A 19,471-nucleotide genomic window follows, 5' to 3' on the forward strand; every position below is an offset into this window, starting at 1 on the left:
AAGAGACATACCTGCACACACAGCCTTGCAAATCACCTAGAAACACACCTGTCCACACCGCCTTGCAAATCACCCAGAAACTCAGAGCTATGCACATCACCTAGAAACTCAGAACCATGCAAATCTCCCAGAAACATTCCTGCACACAGAGTTAAGCAAATCACCTAGAGACATACCTGCTCAGTCTTGCAAATCACCTAGAAACATACCTGCACAAAGAGTTAAGCAAATCACCTAGAAACATACATGTACAAAGAAACGTGCATATCACCTAAGAACGTACCTGCACACAGAGCTGCGCAAATCACCTGGAAACATACCTGCACACAGTGCCTTGCAAATCTCCTAGAAACATACCTGCAAAAAGAGTTGCGCGACTCACCTCGAAACATACATACACATGCAAAACATTCAAGAACGTACTTGCACACAGAACTACGCAAATCTCCTAGAAACAAACCTGCACACAGAGCCTTGCAAATCTCCTAGAAACATTCCTAACACAGAGATATGCAAATAACCTCAAAACATACATGCACAAAGAGGCATGCATATAGCCTATGAACGTACCTGCACGCAAGGCCACGCATATTACCCACAACCATACCTGGAAACACGCACATTCCTAGAAATGTACCTGCATGCAGAGCCCATACACTTCTGATTTGCAGGCATCAACAGCAAAGCAGTGTTGCATGTTTGCGCGGTCTCTCATAAGTAAACCAAACCCGATTTCTTTACATATCCCATAGTGCCAAGAGGCCATGCAGAAGGCAGCGGTCCGCAGTAAAAAAAAATACGTTTTCCGATACAGCCAGTCCCAAAGCACAGCGAGTTGAGTGCTCTCTTTGACATCTGTGCAGAACCTTCTGACGCAGGTTCGCATCCTGGCAGGGCCAAACTCAGCCTTTCATCCTTCCGAGGTTGATAAATGCGCACCACACACCGTGGGTAATAATAAGCAGCGCTCTGATGCATGAGGGTTCGTAGCGCTACATAAATGCTAAATGTATTATTATTAAGATAACATGAATGCAGACGCACAGACATGCACACATGAACACGGACACATTAGTAGCAACATCATTTAAGAACAGCTACGAAGACAATTGTGCGAGTTTTCGAAGTCCTTGAGTAAGTCGGTAATAAAGAGTCCTGAAGCGGGCACGGCTGCGCGATACACTGCAGCAACCTAGAAACCATGCAAAGGTGGTGTCAGTGATTCAGGAGGGCTGATGGTGGAGGGGAGTAGTCAGGGATTTAAGTTGGCTGGGGCCTGCCGGTGCCCACCCTGACTAGGCCCAGCCACGCCGACCTCTCAGGCAGCCGGGTGTCAGCATTTCGGATTCCTAATCCAAAATGCTGACACCTGAAGTCAGTCGTGCAACTCGGCATCGCTTTTGCTAAACCTGCTGCGTGATGTCATTTTTTTTAAAAAATAAAATAAAATGAAGCAGGAAGCCCATTAACCCAGCTTGGTTAAAGGGCTTCCACTGGGCGTTACCTCTTTACTCAGAAACAAAAGGAGAAGCTGGCCAACCCAGCCCTCCTCCTGTTTCGGACTAAAGAAACATCATGCAGCAGGCATCCCATTGCGTTGAAGGAGCTGTGTGGTTAAAGGGTTGCCTGGGAGGGTCAGCGACTCACGCAGGCAATTTTTTAACCACGGCTATTTGAATGCAAGGGCTAAGGTGGCTGTTGTTGGGGGGGATGTGGCCTAAGCACTCTTACTTATGCCATGCCCTCAAACCAGAGCGCCCCTCAATGTACCCCCCACTTAAAGCACGGGGCCCAGTTTTCCCTTTATGACTGTAAACGATGTGTATTTGCTGCTGTTTTTATGAAGCACGACATGCACGTAACCACTTCAAGGTTCTATGTGTGCCTCATTGTTCTTATCAAGGATAGGTAACGTAAACTTCGTGCAAAAGCGATCCAGAATCTGTGTTTTTATACCATAACGGAAGGCATGCCGGTATGTAGAATGTTCCTAGCATACACAATGTACGTGTGAGTCACACTGGACCTTCTGCCTCTCTTGCCCTCTGACCTGTGTTTCTCTCTCATCCAGGCCCCCATTTCTCTCATATCTTGGACGCCGAAAAGCGACAAATTAACATTTCTGTCCCCCCTGGGCCGGCATTAAAAGCCAGACTCTGCTACCAGAAGCTCAGAATTTGCGAGGCGCTCCGCAACCACAGCATTCAACGGGTAAGAAGGCCGCTGCTCTGGAACCAAAATGGCGTTGGTCGCGCGTTCCGCGTCTCCCTACAATGCTCTGCTGCGGTTCAAGCTTCAGTCTCTGAGGGGTCCCCCAGTAATTTTTGATTGTGGGTGATTGGAATTAGGCGGATGGGGAAAATTGCCCTCGGGGTATTTGCCTCCGATTGGCTGTTGAGGTTGTCCAAGTGACTCGCGCCACCCCAATGCCTCTGGTCTCTGATTCTAAAAGGCACCAGCTTTTTTGGAACGTCCCTGGAGCAAAGCATGACATTCCCATGAGCATCTAATCTTTGCACTTGCTCCCTTAAACCTCTTTTATAAAGACTAACATGGGAGCAAATCTGGAGATGCCTGCAATAGCTCCTAGAAGCCCTTCAGCACCTCTTTGTAAATCGCATATGCACACGAGCATCTCAAACCTACATCGAGGCGATGCGTCCTGAGGTAGTGGGCCCACTCTGTAGGTAACGTGCCCCCATCCATTTTATGGGCCCGATTGCAGCGCACGTCCCTTAACGCAGGTGGCGGGCTGTTACCTACAGTTGGGCCGCCACTGTTGGGCAGGGGAGTTGCTAGTTCTGGAAAAGACCCGGGGCTAAGCTGATGTCGGAACTGTTGGGACTGGGGGCTAGCTAGTCTTTTGGCTGTAGCTCCTGGGATTCTATCCGGGCCTACAACCAAAAGATCAGGGGCTATAGCCCCATTAGCCCCCCCCTAGCAACACCCCTGCTGTTGGGCATATCGCCATCAGCACCCGTGTAGTTCTCTACACGGGTGCTAATGGTGTTTATTTAAAATAAAAAAGAACCATGCCTTGGAAGCGTGGCCCAGCACCGGACAGGAAGTCTGTTTTTTATGTTGATCACCTTGGATGTCATCAATACTGAAAACGGGCTCTACCTGATCAACAGGATGTACGGCGGCCAGGCTGCGCTTCTAAGGTAAGCTTCTCTTTTTATTAAACAAAACCACACTCTTAGCACCCACGTAGGAAACTACGAGGGTGCTAAGAGATGAAGTGGGAGGGGGAGAGGAAAGGAAGGAGGCGCCGGCTGCCCAGGCAGCTCGTACCATAGAGTACAGCATGCGTTGTGAGCCTCCTGATTGGCTGGCGCCCCTGCAGTCTGCTAATGGATATAAGAGACGAGGTGTTACTCTGAAGGGCTCACGCTCATCTCCTCATTTGCATCTGTACCCCCGCCCCCTAATAATAACCAAAACCCTGCAGTGGAATCTCTGGAATGTGAGGAGTGGCCTTCTGCCAATCTGTGTCAAGAACGCCCTCTAGTGGCGGCCAGACGTTGTTCTCGACAGCCCGCCCTATGCCTCTGTGTACGCATCTACAACAAATTAAAATCTCATTGATTTTAATGCACATTATCTAATACAAATCAGCTGGGTTCAGATGACCCAAAAGTACAGCAAATACATGTATCACCAATTCTGCTGCTTAGATAACACAGAATGGAGCAAACAGATTTAGCCCTTCTCTGTATTACACTTATTCAATGTTTTCACTAGCACAGACGTTAAGCAGACACTTTTGTATTCACTAATTTTGGTATGTCACATAAAAAATATAAGCACATTTCGTTTTGTGTTATGCAGCAAATACAGTACAAAAATCAGCCTGCTTCATCTTTTGAAGCCTAGCGCAAGCATTTTTAGATGATACGGTAGGCGATAATACAGAATGGAGCAAAGAGGTTTTATCTAAACATTTTTATCACTGTGGATATGTTAGAGGATCCAGCTCCTGGAGGCGGCTCCATTCTTAGAGTGGCACTATATACATTTCCAGCATAGATATGGCACATGGGCTATGGCAGCAGGAGTGGGCTTTTGGACCAGGCAGGATCCACTAGTCGAGCGGGTGTTTGCATTTGTGCTGTTCCATGCTCGATTTAGCACTGTTCTAAGAAAGCTCCAAACTAATTTTTTTTTTTTTTGCTGGTCGGCCCTGTTCCTAAGACTATATTCAGTTGATGCAGTGTATGAATAGAAGTCGTGGAACTATGTACCCCGATGGCCTGCCCCAGCTCCCCACAAACCCCCTCGCTGTGCACATCCTACACGCAAATCAAACCCCTAAACAAACGCGCCTTCTGTTTGAGGGAACGTTCGGTGCAGTGCACTGGAGTGTGAGTTTCAACTTCTGTCTTCACTCCTATTTAACTGGCAGGCTATTATGCAAGTCTATGCAAAAAGGACGAGCATACTCGTCCTTGGCACTTAAGGGGTGAAAATGAAGCCATTCCGGATAGTATTGGAATGGTAAAACTTAATTTAAAAAGTAGAGGAGCACCGCTCCCACCCGCTCCGAGCACTGACTATGTTTCCTTTCATTGCAGATCGACACTTCCTCGACTCTGAGTGCCTCCCTACCATACGACTTCCTGGTGCCCTGTCTCTGCGTTGAGGTACAGTAATCTATTTGTCATTAGCCATACAGCTCAGTGGGTCGGGCTCCTGCTGCCGAGGTCCACAGGTCACAGGCTACAATAACTGCAGGACCGCCTCAGCCTTTCATTCGTCAGAGGTTGATAAAATGAGTACCCTTGAGTTTGCCAAATCGCAACCTTTATTTTTAAGTTGAAGGAGAGTTCCATTGTGTGTCTGTCTAGGCAAACTGAGAAGTGAAAAATGTTAATGTCGGCCATGCGTCAGTGTGGGGGCAGAACAGGGTGGGCGCGGGGGGCGCACATATCCTTATGGGGTCTTAGGAGACCAGGTATCTGTTTTATTAGTGGGCTGGGGGCAGCATGTGTCATTATCCAGGCATATGTCAGCAGAACTAAGAGCACACGGGTGCAGTGGCCTCATTTCAGCAAAATCACAGGGTTGGCGAAAGAAACCTCGCATAACCTTTGACTCCTATGACATCACAGGAAGTGCAGTCATGGGATCTTTGTTCATGGTCATTGCCCTTTGGACTTTAAAAAAAAAGCTTTATTAAAGGCACAATGCCAAAACATGACAACAAACATATACACACACCACCCTAGTAAACTAGCACGAACGGAAGGCATTTCTACAATTATACTTGTAATTTATATGTGGTCAGATTGTTAAAATCAAATGGGTTGCAAAGTTGCCCACCGTGGTTAGGGGTAGCAATCGCTGTCCTTAGCTATCCCAAAATGACTTCCTTGAATGGGTGATGTAGTGCAAGCCATTGACAAAATGGCCCCTCGCTAGGGTGACCAGACGTCCTGGTTTTCCTGGGACAGTCTGGGGAAATCGCCCTCCGTCACGAAGAAACCCCGTCCGGGTTTTGCATGGTTGGGAGGTTACTGTAACTAAAATTGTATGTATCTTTCGGAATGTTGACGTTGGAGGAGTGGCTCGAACCCCTAACCTTTCAGGTACTAGTCAAAACACTTACTGACGGTGCCATCGAGAATGGCTTGGAAATAATTGCACAGCAAGCCATGTAATAGCAATTAGAGCAAACACTTGTTTTGAACTAACATGTCAAGATTCACAGACAAAACTGCACAAATTAGAACATATACAGGTTATAGAAAGGAGAAGTGCTGGAAATATGGTTGGGTGGTGGTTGTGGGGGGTTTGTTGGGGGAGGGGCGGTAATTGGTGGGTTTCAATGGGGTAGTCCCTCTTTTATGTTGTTGGTCGTCCCGGTTTTTCGTTTTGGAAATCTGGTCACTCTACCCCTCGCACATGACCCAGCTCCAATTACAGGAGCCCCCCCAACAACAGGACGATTAATATTTTACAGGAACCAGGTTGTGGGAGGAGGGTACACGATCTACCCCTCCTTGCAAGACCCTTCCTGTAGATAAATTGACTGACCACACTCTGCTACAGAACACTAACCTCTCTCACTGCCAAGAAATTGAATAGTGGACAGCAGGCCTTATCAATACTGTGGAACACTCAACACCTAGGCCATCACGCCGCCCCTCCACCACACCACCTGACTAGCTAGACGCTGTCATACCTGTCCTCCCCACCACCCTGTAAAGCTGTACCCCTCCTCTCTGCCCCTCTGTATCCTACCCCCCCCGCTGCATATCTGTTCTGTTGTATACATCTGTAAAGCGTTCTGTTTTGCATCTGTACTCTTGCATAGCTCTGAAAGCGCTCCGTTGCTTCTCAGAGCTATGTCCGCACTCAGTAAATATGATAATAATAACATCAGTCTACTCTGCAAGCTATTACAGATACATTGAGGAACATTGTTAATGCTTGCAGCCTCCCTAATTTTTCAGGCCATTAAAGAGACAGATCTGTTTCTCACCACACACTTTCCTCAGGGCATCAAAGTGAAGGCTGTGATTCTCACCACAATCTCTCCTCGGGTCACTAAAGTGAGGGCTGTGTTTCTCACCACACACTTTCCCCAGTGCATGAACGTGAGGTCAGTGTTTCTCAGCACACACTCTCCTCGGGGTATTACAGTGAGAGATGTGGTTCTCACCATACATTTTCCTCGGGTCATTAAAGTGATGGATGTGTTTCTCACCACAGACTTTCCTCAGGGCAGGAAATTGAAGGATGTGTTTCACATCACACACTTTTGTCGGAGTAGTAAAGTGAAGGCTGTGTTTCTCATCACACTTTCCTCGGGTCATTAAAGTGAGGGCTGTGTTTCTCACCTCACACTTTCCCTAGGGCATGAACGTGAGGGCAGTTTCTCACCACACACTTTCCTCATGGTATTAAAGTGAAGGCTGTGTTTCTCACCACACATTTCCCCAGGGCATGAACGTGAGGTCAGTGTTTCTCACCACACACTTTTCTCAGGCCATTAAAGTAATGGATGTGTTTCTCACCACAATCTTTCCTCAGGGCATTACAATGAGAGATGTGGTTCTCCCCATACACTTTATTCAGGGCTTGAAAGTGAGGGCTGTGTTTCTCACCACACACTTTCCTCAAGGCAATTAAAGTTATTGATGTGGATCTCAACACACATTTGCCTCGGGCATTAAGGTAACAGATGGGTTTCTCACCACACACTTTCCTCAGGGCATGACATTTAGGGATGTGTTTCACACCACGCACTTTTCTCGCGGCATTTAAGTGACGGATGTGTTTCTCTCCACACTTTGCTCGGGGCATGAAAGTGAGGATTGTGTTTCTCACTACACACTTTCCTCAGGTCATTAAAGTGATGCATGTGTATATCACCACACACTTTCCTCGTGGCATTTAAGTGATGGATGTGTTTCTCACCAGGCACTTTCCTCAGGCCATTAAATTGTTTGTTTGTTTGTTTGTTTAGAATTTATTGTGCGCACCGGACCCTGGGGTATAAGGGCGCAGAAAGTAAGAATATGTACAGCTTAGAGCATAAGTTACAGGTTACAGTTACAAGTTACAGACATTACCAGTTACAGACATTACCAGTTACAGGTGCAAGTTTACAATACAAGTTTACAATCGTATGGTGCAGATACTGTGTAGCAAACAGGCGTGAGCATTATCATGGGTTCAATTAGCAGTTGCTGTCGTTAGCCAGTTGATTACAATTTGCCTGAATTTGGAAAAGGAGTGTTCTAGCCTCGCAGTAGTGGGTAATTCGTTCCACAATTGAGCAGCTTTGACTGGGAAGCTAGCTCCGCCTATGGTGGTCAGTTTAAAGCGTGGTACTTGTAAGCGATTGGTGTAAGCAAGTCTGGTTTGTCTTGTGGGGTGTGTTCTGGTGAATCTGTCCTTAAGATATTGGGGGGCTTTGTTGTGTAGGGATTTGTATGTGAGAGATGCAGTTTTGAGTCTGATTTTCTCATGGGTGGAGAGCCATTTGTGTTTCCTTCTTATTACTGTAATGTGTTCTTTCCTGGGGATGTTCAATGCCGCTCGGAGGGCCTTGTTTTGCTGTATCTGGATTTTGTTTATGATAGATTTAGTGGCTCCTATGTACAGTGCGTTACAATAATCTAGTTTAGAGATGATAAGGGCTCTGGCTAATGTTAGACAACTGTGCTGGGAAAGGAATTGTTTTCCTGCTCTAATGAGCTTACATGTGTAGGCTGTCGAGGAAGCTAGGGAGTTTACCTGTTTGGAGAATGATAGGGTAGAGTCAAGGTAGATGCCTAATGTTTTAACTTCTTTGGCAACTTGTATGCAGTTCCCATCTATGATGAAGGAAGAGTAGTTTGAGCTTAGTTTTTTGATGAGGGGTGCGGTGCCTAGGATAAGAAGCTCAGTTTTATCATCGTTCAGGCATAGGCCATGGGTTGCCATCCATGCCTGAACGATGCTGTATATTTTGTTCACCATTGCTAGATCTTTTTCGTAAACCCCTGTGAGTGGGAGGAGGATCTGGGTATCGTCAGCGTAGTTGGTATACCTGATACCCAGATGGTCCAGATCATCAAACAGGGGCTTAGTGAATATGTTATAAAGCGTTGGTGAAACGCATGATCCCTGTGGCACACCGCAGGTAATAGGGATGGGGTCTGCAGCTGCTATAGGTGAGAAAACCCTCATGGTGCGGTCACTGAGGAAGGATTGTATCCATGCTATAGCCTCAGTGGAGAAGTGTGCTGCTGAATCTAGGTGGTTACATAGGACTTTATGGTCCACTAAATCAAAAGCGGCCGATAGGTCTAGTAGCAGGAGGAGTGCTGGTTTTCCAGAATCTCTTACTTTGTCTATTTGGGCTTTCAGGTCAATCAATGCAGTTTCTGTACCGTGAAGAGGGCGGAAGCCAGATTGTCGGGAGCCTAGTAGTTGGTTTTGTTCCAGGAAGCTCTGGATTTGTATATATGCCACCTTGTCCAGTATCTTCAGAAGGAACGGTACCGTAGTAATAGGTCTATAGTTAGTGGGTATAGTGGGGTCTAGAGTAGCCTTTTTTAAGAGTGGGAGCACCCAGGACTCTTTTAAGTTACTGGGGATAATGCCTGTGGTAAAGGAGGCATTAATTAACTTGGTGATAAATGGTGCTAGATCTCGTGCGGCATCTTTGATGAGTTGTGCTGGACATAAGTCTCCTTTGCAGTTGGACGGTTTTAGACCGAGTATTACTTTCTCTACTTCTAGTATGGAGACTTTGGAGAAGTGGAATTGCGTAGTGGGTTTGGAGTTAGGAAGTGTCTTGATAGGCGGTAATATATTGGGTGCTAGGGTCTCACGTTTTAGTTCTATTTTCTTTTGGAGGTTTCGGACTTTGTTAGAGAGGGCTTGCTGGATTTCGGAGCACCACTTTTTATCTTTAAGACAGTTGTCTTGAGGTGTTATTGGGTTTTCCAGTTCTCTGAGTATGGTGAACAGTTCTTTAGTACTTGATTTGGCTTGTGTGATTCTGTTATTGTAGGTCTCTTGTTTAGCTAAGATGATTTCTTTTTTGTAATGAGAAGAGATTTTAGCTAATTTCAGTTTATTTTCTGGGCTGGGGTTAATTTTCCATGTATTTTCCCATTTCCTTTTTTCTAATCTCAGATTTTTTAAGAGAGGGGTGAACCAGTTGTTCAGGTGGTTCTTTGGCTTGCTGTTTCTGAGCTTGAGTGGTGCGATGTTGTCAAGAGTTTTGTTCATGATATTGTTAAATTCTTCCACTAGGCTGTTAGGGTTAAGGTTGTCAGGTAGAGCGTCCAAAGTGGGCATGATGCCGGGGAGTAGTTTGTCTAGTGTCATGTTTTTTTTGTTTCTGGTAAGTGCAGGAGGTGCACACGGTTGTTGCAGTTTGGGGGTGGCAGTGTCCAAGGAGAATGAGATTAGATGGTGATCTGACCAGATTTGGGGTGAGATGGTGAGAGTGGCTATAATGCAGTTGTGGTCAGCAATCCAATCAAGGGTTCTCCCTTTGATATGGGTGGGCTCAAGCACTCTTTGGGTGTAACCCAGTTCTGTTAGGGTGTTGGAGGCTGCTGTGGCTTGTAAGTCGTTGATATCATTAAAGCCAATATTGAGGTCGCCTAGTAATATTGATTGAGTAGTATCTTTAAGGTTTTCTGATAGGATGGTAGTTAAGTCTTCTATGAAATTCTTGATTGGACCTGGAGGTCTGTATATCAAGTGAAGGTTAAGGGTTTGTGAGTTAGCTGTAGGTGTCTTGGTGGACATTATCTCACAAGATTCAATGGTTGGTGAAGGGGTGAGTCTCATCTGGAGTTTAGTTTTGACGATGATGGCTAGTCCTCCACCTCGAGCTCCGCACCTATCCGATCTGAGGATAGTATAATTATTGGGCACGGCTAGGGATAGTGCTGGGCCTGATGCCTCATGCAGCCAAGTTTCTGTAATGGCTAGGAAATCGTAGTCTTCTGTCAGGATAACTTCAGATATTTCTATGGCGTGGGCGACTAAGGATCTAGCGTTTATTAAGGCTCCTTTGAGTTTAGGTGTGCGGTTAAGATGTGTAGTAGTATTTTTTGCAGCATTGGGAGTGGCAAATGTTTCTTTGTTAGTTTGGTAGTTATTGTGCTTAACGTGGTTATGGGTGAATGGTTTGCGAATAGGTTCTCGAGTGGTGTTAGTTTCGTATTTGATGAGCGGATCAAAGATTCTGGGTAGTCTTGCTCGTAATCTTAGGTTTCTGTCAGCTATGTTATATTGTGTAGTGGATTGTTGTGTTGTAGTTGCTATAAGAGGCGACATAGTGAGATGTTCCCATGGGGCGAGTGAGGCAAGTGAGGAGGCCAGGTATACTAGATAGGATAGTATAAGGAGCATTGTGTAATGTGTAAGCGTCCTGTATCTGGATAGGTGGCTAGAGTTTTAGTTATGGTATAGTGCAGGCAGAGTAACTGCTAAGTCTGCTATGTTGTTATCTAGAGAATGAGGTCAGGCACATAGTGTTAAGTTGCAGTAATCATAGGGCTCGTACAGATGGCAGTGTGGTGAATATATGGCCATGGGCAACACAATTGCTATAGTCTATGAGCGACCAAAGGGCACAACACAATTGCTATAGTCTATGAGCGACCAAAGGGCACAACACAATTAGTGTGGTCAATGAGCGACCAAAGGGCACAACACAATTAGTGTGGTCAATGAGCGACCAAAGGGCACAACACAATTAGTGTGGTCAATGAGCGACCAAAGGGCACAACACAGTTACTGTGGTCAATGAGCGACCAAAGGGCACAACACAATTAGTGTGGTCAATGAGCGACCAAAGGGCACAACATGATTGCAGCGACACTAGTAGGCGTGGCGCGATATGTTACCTGAGAATAGTAGCAATAGCCTGATGCACATGATTAACAAATAGTTAGCAAGAGTAAATTCACCAAGTTTGTGTGTATATACTAGCAGTAATCAGTAGACATTCACATGTGGATCGTAGGGTAGACTAAGCAACTAAGGGTGTCATGCTTTACTCACAATGGGTTGAGTCCAGACAGTGCAGGTAGAGAGTACTGCTTCCTCCTCGGCATAGCGGAGGCTGTCCCACGGTTAGAATAGTCTCTTTCTATAGGGTCCGTCAGGAGACCTTCTATCTCCTTCAAGGAACAGTCTAGGCGCTGTACTGGATTCTCCAATGCAGCAGAAACTTTTGGAGGGAATGTAGATTGGGTGTTGCGCTCACATGCGCTAAACAGGGGCAAAACAGGGCCTTGTACTGGCCTTCGAGTGGCCGCCGGCTATTCCGCCTGCCGGCGGAAGTGCGAGTTTGAAACAACTCGTTGCTAGGCGACCGGGGGAAGCCGAGCCTCGCTTTCATGCCGCATCGCGCCCGACATTTTGTTTCAGGAAGGGAATGTCGGCGCGGTGCGGTGCGTGCCCCGATGGGTCACCGGTGCTTGACTTCAAGTGGGGGCAGTGTGGGCAGATGGGGGGGCCCTGACAGGGCTGGCCGTTGCACCTCCGAGCCTGGGTGGGAGGGATGGCCCGTTGCGGTCGCGGTAGAGTTGCGGTCGCTGCCTCCAGGAGTTGGAGCGCGTGGGTGGCTGCTGGTGGGGGCTCCTGCCCGCGCCACTTCTGGAGCTCGTGTGGCTCCTACAGGGGCAAAACAGGGCCTTGTACTGGCCTTCGAGTGGCCGCCGGCTATTCCGCCTGCCGGCGGAAGTGCGAGTTTGAAACAACTCGTTGCTAGGCGACCGGGGGAAGCCGAGCCTCGCTTTCATGCCGCATCGCGCCCGACATTTTGTTTCAGGAAGGGAATGTCGGCGCGGTGCGGTGCGTGCCCCGATGGGTCACCGGTGCTTGACTTCAAGTGGGGGCAGTGTGGGCAGATGGGGGGGCCCTGACAGGGCTGGCCGTTGCACCTCCGAGCCTGGGTGGGAGGGATGGCCCGTTGCGGTCGCGGTAGAGTTGCGGTCGCTGCCTCCAGGAGTTGGAGCGCGTGGGTGGCTGCTGGTGGGGGCTCCTGCCCGCGCCACTTCTGGAGCTCGTGTGGCTCCTACAGGGGCAAAACAGGGCCTTGTACTGGCCTTCGAGTGGCCGCCGGCTATTCCGCCTGCCGGCGGAAGTGCGAGTTTGAAACAACTCGTTGCTAGGCGACCGGGGGAAGCCGAGCCTCGCTTTCATGCCGCATCGCGCCCGACATTTTGTTTCAGGAAGGGAATGTCGGCGCGGTGCGGTGCGTGCCCCGATGGGTCACCGGTGCTTGACTTCAAGTGGGGGCAGTGTGGGCAGATGGGGGGGCCCTGACAGGGCTGGCCGTTGCACCTCCGAGCCTGGGTGGGAGGGATGGCCCGTTGCGGTCGCGGTAGAGTTGCGGTCGCTGCCTCCAGGAGTTGGAGCGCGTGGGTGGCTGCTGGTGGGGGCTCCTGCCCGCGCCACTTCTGGAGCTCGTGGTATATGAGGTATATGTTTCCCACCAGAGTTGCACCAACACTACTGGGGACACTCGGTGCCAACAAACCGAGATCTGCACCGCAATCTTCACAACATGTTTGACACATTTACCTTTAGGGGCTGAGGGTGTGGGGATTTCCACACATGTGCATGTCGTAAAACACATGAAGCAAGACCATATTTAAAATGTCACTTCCAGTGGACCTCCTGTCCTGCTCTGCGAGTCGCGAGGGGTGAGGAAGTGGCCTGAGGGCTGGAGCCACATCAATGGCTCCTGTAGGCAAAGGCCAGTCCATAGGGGCAAAAGCTGGAGACTAGGTAGACCTCATGCGCTACAGTAGTTAGGGACTTAGCTGTGCTAGGTGAACCTGGCATCCATTTTACCTCTAAGCTGCACTGCTTGAGGCAGCGCCTGCCTCTTCCCTTATCTCCTCTGGTTAAAATGTCGCTGAACGACTTCTACATCAAGAGTTATCATGACTTTATTTTTATAATCCTAATTTGTCATTATTTTCATCAGATGTATTATCAAGCTCCTGACAGCAAACGCAGAAAGATTTGCCCCTTTTCCGAACATCCCAAAGCCTGTAAGTAACGCTGTGCTTTTATGTTATGTTATGTTATGTTATTTGGCATTTATATAGCGCTCTATATATCATTGGTATGACCTCAAAGTGCTGGTAGGTTGCACGCCCTCAGGGACAGTAGTCCAGGTCATTTCGGAGAGTAAGGTGTGCTTGGCTGCACCAGTTATGTGTGCAGCTGATGTGACGGTCTCATGGTAGCTGCACCTAGAATTAGGTGTTGTGGTATTGATATCAGTTGAATGTGTGCAGTCTTATCCTAAATATATCTTCTTTAAAAGGTTTATTTAAACCCTGTTTCTAAAAGGACATGCCTGGGTGGAGGCAGCCATTTTGGGAGTATACATTGCACACACCCACCTTTCTGGACTAAGAACTGAAGTGGCAAGTCCCTTGAATGGGTTCTGTTGGGCAGTTTGGCTCTTGCCAAGGTGCTGCACCCTCTTCCCTACCAACTGATTGACTGGTGGGTGGTATGGCATGGTCCAGCCAGTTAGACGGGGTGTGTGACCGTTTTCATCCTGGTCCCAGGGTAGAAGGACACAACTGCTACCACCGGGTTTTGGTGTTTTTTTTTTATTTTTAGGAGGATGGAGCTTGTATGAAGCTGAGTCTGTGTAGGGGTCATGAGGTTCACAGGGTTATTTGTTTTTTAACTGCACTGTTTTGTCAGAGGCTGTAAGCCATCACAAGACCACCAATTCTTGGAATATAGGCTAGAGTTTTGTAGCTGGCCCTCGAGGGCAGGTGGGGCGGAGCTTGGCAGAGTTCCCATGAGTGACAGGCAGCCTTACACTGCCACCCTGACCCGTGGAGGTGGTCTTTCTGTCCTGTGGAGGTGAGATGAGCATGGTTCTCTGAGCCAACTGCATCACATGTGAGCAATACAGGTTTGATATGGTCGCTTTGGGCTCTATAATTGGAGTGTCCCCACTCCACCTCACACACCTGGGGAGGTCTGGTCCTTCTTCATTCTGTAGCAGCTTGAGACACAAGGAACCGGTGAGAAGGAACCATACGACCAGTGCCTTTATGAGTGTTTTTGTATGGGTCTGTGTGGGTTTGTGTGTATATAGTGTATGGGAGCATGTGTATGTGGAGTTGGGGTTCCCCAAGAGCAACATGGGGATGGACCAGGCCCTGAGACCATCACAGGCAGCAGAAGTGGGCCCCAAGAGTGACAATGGGCAACACATGGCACTGAAGTGGCATACTGGGCATGAAAATGACATGAAGGCAACACTGGGTGCCCGCTATTGCCCGCAGAGTGATATAGAGATGAGGACTGGGCCCTGGTTGGGTAATGGGCAGTTGAACCAGACATTGACTGCGCCATGAGGGCATTATTGGACGAGAGTGACATGGGGGTGTTACCGAGCACTGGAAGTAACATAATGGCAGTACCTCCAAGAGGGTTGCGTGCCCTGAGAGTGACATGGGGGTCAGAACCGGGCCCTGAGAACACTAGGGGGCGACACTGGGCTCTGTCAGCATTATGGGGGCATTACCAGACCCTAGGCCTAGAACTGGGGCAACAACCACCAGGAACGTGCGTTTTCTAATGGCAGGGCTGGAATACCTTATTGAGGCGGCCTCTTGACTTTCTTTGGGCACAGCCTGGAGACTGCGCCTGGGTAGTAGTGGTGTGCGGTATCAGTTAACTTAACATAGCCAGAAAGCAGCTGTGTTTTGAAATGTTCCTGTGTACGTCTAGTTACCTGGCATCCATTCGAGCATTAAAAGAATTATCCCTCAGAACCAATTATAGAGTTTTTGCCATTACCCAATTTTTCGTAATTTAAATATGTTCTGGGGTGAGGGCATTCGCACATCCCGAATCAACCTGGAATGTTTTGGGGTCGCCCAGTCCTCCCTCTGGACCATTCAGGGGAAGCTTTTACACCCGACCCCTTTGAATACTCCCCATCGGCCATTGCTAAGAGCAGCACGGGGAAAGTGGGAAGCTCTGGTCTGAGCGCAAGGGTTGGCATGTGGGCTGATTAACTCCAGGGGCCAGAAACGTTGCACCGGTGCAAGTGCAAAGTTTGCACGGTATTAGCACTAGGGCAAAATTTGGCCTGATGCAAAAATGCATCAAAAATGTATCTTTTTTAGTACTAGGGCAATTTCAGCCCTGGTGCTTTTAATATGCCAAACTGCACTTGTCGAGGTGCAATGGTTTTTAATGTGTCCCAGTGATTTTAAAAATAGGGCAAACTTTGCCCTGGTGCTAATTCCGTGCAAACATTGCACTTGCACCAGTGCAAACCTTCTATAATCTGGCCCCAGGAAAGCAGACCATGAGGTCAGGTGATTATTAGGAATTCTCCAAGGTGCTTGGAGGGTGACGGAGAGTGTTATATTATATTAATTGGACTTATAATGCGTGCTATCACCCGTGGGCGTCATGGCTCTAGTGTAGAGGAGGCAGCAAACGCAGATATATTCCTGCCAGATGCATTGTGGGTGGTGGGATTGAGAAAGTGGGCTGATCGCACCAGATTGGTAACCCCCACCAGTAACCAGAAAATCATGGTTTGGCCAGAGCTGTACTGAGGGTGGCAGGACAGGTGCCTTGGCAAAATACCCCAAAATACATCTTGTAAATGTTGTTACCTGGGTACTGCTCATTTGCTTGAGGCATCTGTGTGAGAGTATTTCAGTGGCTTGAGGTAAATACCCTTTCAAATTTAAAATAAAATACTTGTGGTTGAGCCAGGTGGATGACGTGAGCTTGATACAAGTTTCGAGGCATGGGTGGTAGAAAACATGGACTCAAATCTCGGCGACACCAGTCATGGGTGGGAAAGCAGGTCGTCACAGATGTGATGTGGTGGGGAGCAGGATGTCCGGTATGTATGAATGCCAATATACCCTGCAACATTCAGATCCAGTCTTGCTTTTTTCATTGCATTCTGGAACTTGTAGTCGTAGATTTAGAAAATGAAAACCTGGACTGGATTTGCATCTCCCAAATGGAATAAGGCATGATGGCATTTTTGCAGCTAGCGGTTGTTTGCTGGCATGGATAGCGTTTGGCTCTTAGAGTCAAAGCAAGGGTTCCTGACTCGGGTTTGTTTTGACTCTAATCGTGCTTGCTTTCACTATCCACCCGCTACTCAAAGCAGAGCTTAGAAGGCTTGAGAGCTGTGGGCCCCTGTAGTATGGCAAGAGGGTCATGTATGGTGGGTGACCCCTAGAGTCCAGAGTTTGAAGTTCAAGAACCACAACTGCACGTAATAACGTCCTTCTCCACAGCTACTCTGTAATTCGTGAATGCTTTAACACTTCTGCAAGAGTGCCATCTTAAACACCTACTTCAGAGTCAAGTTGCATTCCAGTGCTTATTGGCTCGTTCAGCACAGTGGTGCACCCGAGCCAATGTAGCCTGAGAATACCAGCCTGGCACTTGAGCAGCATGGCTAGCCACCTGCAGGCAGTTCTTACGGTTCAGGTATGTTTGACCGGAAAAATATTGGTTGCAGGAAATTGATCGAAAAAAAGCTGACCGCATGCAACATCATATCGTATGATGTACGGCACAGCTTTGCGGTATTAAAAAAATATGGTTTGTTCCACAACCCCCACCACCCCATCCCCCACTTACCTGTTATCTCACCGCCTGGTCCACTTCATCCCTGCAGCGTCAGATCTTTCCCTCCAACGCAGGTCGAATCCGACGCAGCAAGGTCCCTTTTTCTTCTTTTTTTTTCAGTCCCCTGTCTCCAATATTGAGGCCCCTGCAACCCCCCCAAGGCTAATACATACCAACCATAGGGAGCGGGGGACACCCCCGCAACCCCCGCTCCACATGTTCAGTATGTATTAGCCTAATTGTTCATTTTTTATCGATCGAATGGCACTGACCAAATTCGGTCAAATGTATCATTAGATTAAAATCAAACGAACAGTTATGCTAATCCCAGTCCTTACATGACTTCTCAGTGTTCACACGCGGAGCCTCTTTATACACGTTCCCAACATGTCATCGAAATGACGTGGTGTGCTTCAAATCGCACAATTCTGCGGAAGCTGCGATTATAACCCACAAATGCAGGTTTCAGAGTCAGCAGCATAATCCCCAGTAATCTGCAACCTTTGGCCTACCAGATGTTTTGGACTACATCTTCCATCAGCCCTATCCAGCATACTAAAAAGTGAGGGATCAAGGGAATTGTAGTCTTAAAAATCTGACATGCAACAGGTTGCAGGCCCCTGAAGTCCCCACTTCAACACTCACCCCTCTGTTTCTACTTCATCATAAATTGGAAAGGGGGAGCCTCTTGCCAAGTAAGGTAATTGTTCCAATATTTTGGCGCAGCCAGTGCTCAAAGCATATCTGTATCTCACTTACTTAAGCCATGGACAGACCAAGCTCTGCTTCTGCAGTTTATTGTACACACTGTGCAGCAAAATGCTGGCTTGATTCATGTCTGTTTCCACCACCAGATGGCGTCGAACTCTGGGATTCCGCGAGATTTCAGGACTATGTCTCCACGCGTGCAGATCAGATGGAAGTTGGGTTCTCCTTCCTGTGTCTTTTGAAGCCAGCGGTCGCCCTCTGTTACATCCCCGCAGAGGACGATTACACTTCCTGTGAAGACATTCCCAACTCCACGGCACTGGAGACGGAATCCTCGCTGGCGACTGGATCGGTACGTTGGTATTATTATGAGGGTATTTGTTGAGTGCAGACCTAGCTTCGGGAAGCAACTGAGCACTTTACAAGTCATGGGGATAAGGGGGTGCACGGCGATGGAAGCAGATTGAAAGTCATCAATATGCGGGTGCAGAGAACTAAGATCGTCGGGCCAGAGGGACGGGTATGCGATCAACTTGACAGCAAGGGATCTCCAGGGAAACAGTGGAGGAAATGGGGGGGGGGGCTGAGGAACCAGTCTCAGATTAGGTGGAGAGTGCAGGGTGTGTGGACCTAGGTGTTAACCATCCCTAGAAGTGGAAGGTCTTGAGTTCCTTCCTGAATTGTAGAAGCCAGGGGGTGAGACTGGTTTAGCTGGGGAGGAGGTACCAGAGCCTGGGGTCAGGGACAGGGAAGGCCTGTCTTTTGGGTCTTTCTTTCCTGCACCGGTGGAATGTATGCATTGTATGAGAGATTCCAAGCTCTAGCAGCCATTTTGGAAGAATGCAGGCATACACTGGGCTGCCATTTTACATGCCAACAGATGCACAGTGGAGGAGTTGGAGCACTACACTCTGACTTAACCTGAAGTCGACACATTCCTGTCCACTCTCCATTTTGTCCATTGCGAGTGCTGGTAGTTGCTGGGACCACAGACACCTTCCACTGTATACTGCAGATATATAGTTTTGATGTCCGATCAGGAACTCCCCCTCCCATGTACCCGCTGTGACGGATCCACTTTGTCGTAACACTCTCACTTCTACGGACGTCCATGTGTATGTGGCACGGCACGTCGTCATGCCCCCTCTGCAATACTCATGCCAGCAGTGTCTCAGGTGCAGATGCCCAGGCGGCTGGCCACAATGTCTGAGCATATCGCACCTACCCAATCAGTGTATATGCCATGGACTATTGCCATGGCTTTAAGTGGGCCGTGGCTAGCCAGGGCTCATCCCCAGCAGTCTCCAAATATTGCCCTTGAGCCGGAACTCTCCAAAATGACTTTCCTGACCAGATCTCTTCCTTGCAGTAATGTAAATACAAAGCTGAGTGGCAAAACTGCTCTTCGCCAGTAGATGGCACTGTCAGTCATGTTTATAAGTGGACCATCATGTTTGACTATTCAAGTATTGTCATACAATGATGTTAATTCGTGCACACCAATGACGGTTTTCTTTCAAAGGATCTTTGGGATTGCATGGGGCAGTGACCTAATTGTGATTTAAAGCTCTATTTTATACACGCATATATTTATTTTGGTCAATATTTTTAAGCACATTCATTGTGTTTAATATATGGGGTGCGAAAA

At 48.0% G+C, this 19,471-nt stretch overlaps 1 protein-coding gene across 1 annotated transcript in view; it reads left to right on the forward strand.

Annotated features, from left to right (window-relative positions):
- The window catches only part of IL17RE (interleukin 17 receptor E), a 102,430-nt gene that overhangs the window by 22,029 nt on the left and 60,930 nt on the right, over positions 1 to 19,471 (forward strand). Inside the window, exons 5-8 of the mRNA XM_069643262.1 lie at positions 2,072 to 2,211; positions 4,575 to 4,643; positions 13,457 to 13,523; positions 17,970 to 18,175. Of these exons, the coding sequence (XP_069499363.1) occupies positions 13,457 to 13,523; positions 17,970 to 18,175 (273 nt within the window). The 5' untranslated portion in view covers positions 2,072 to 2,211; positions 4,575 to 4,643. The remainder of the gene's footprint in view (positions 1 to 2,071; positions 2,212 to 4,574; positions 4,644 to 13,456; positions 13,524 to 17,969; positions 18,176 to 19,471) is intronic.

Source organism: Ambystoma mexicanum, chromosome 2p (assembly GCF_040938575.1).
Source record: "Ambystoma mexicanum isolate Mex_15411 chromosome 2p, UKY_AmexF1_1, whole genome shotgun sequence".
In the NCBI taxonomy this organism is placed as follows: Eukaryota; Metazoa; Chordata; class Amphibia; order Caudata; family Ambystomatidae; genus Ambystoma; species Ambystoma mexicanum.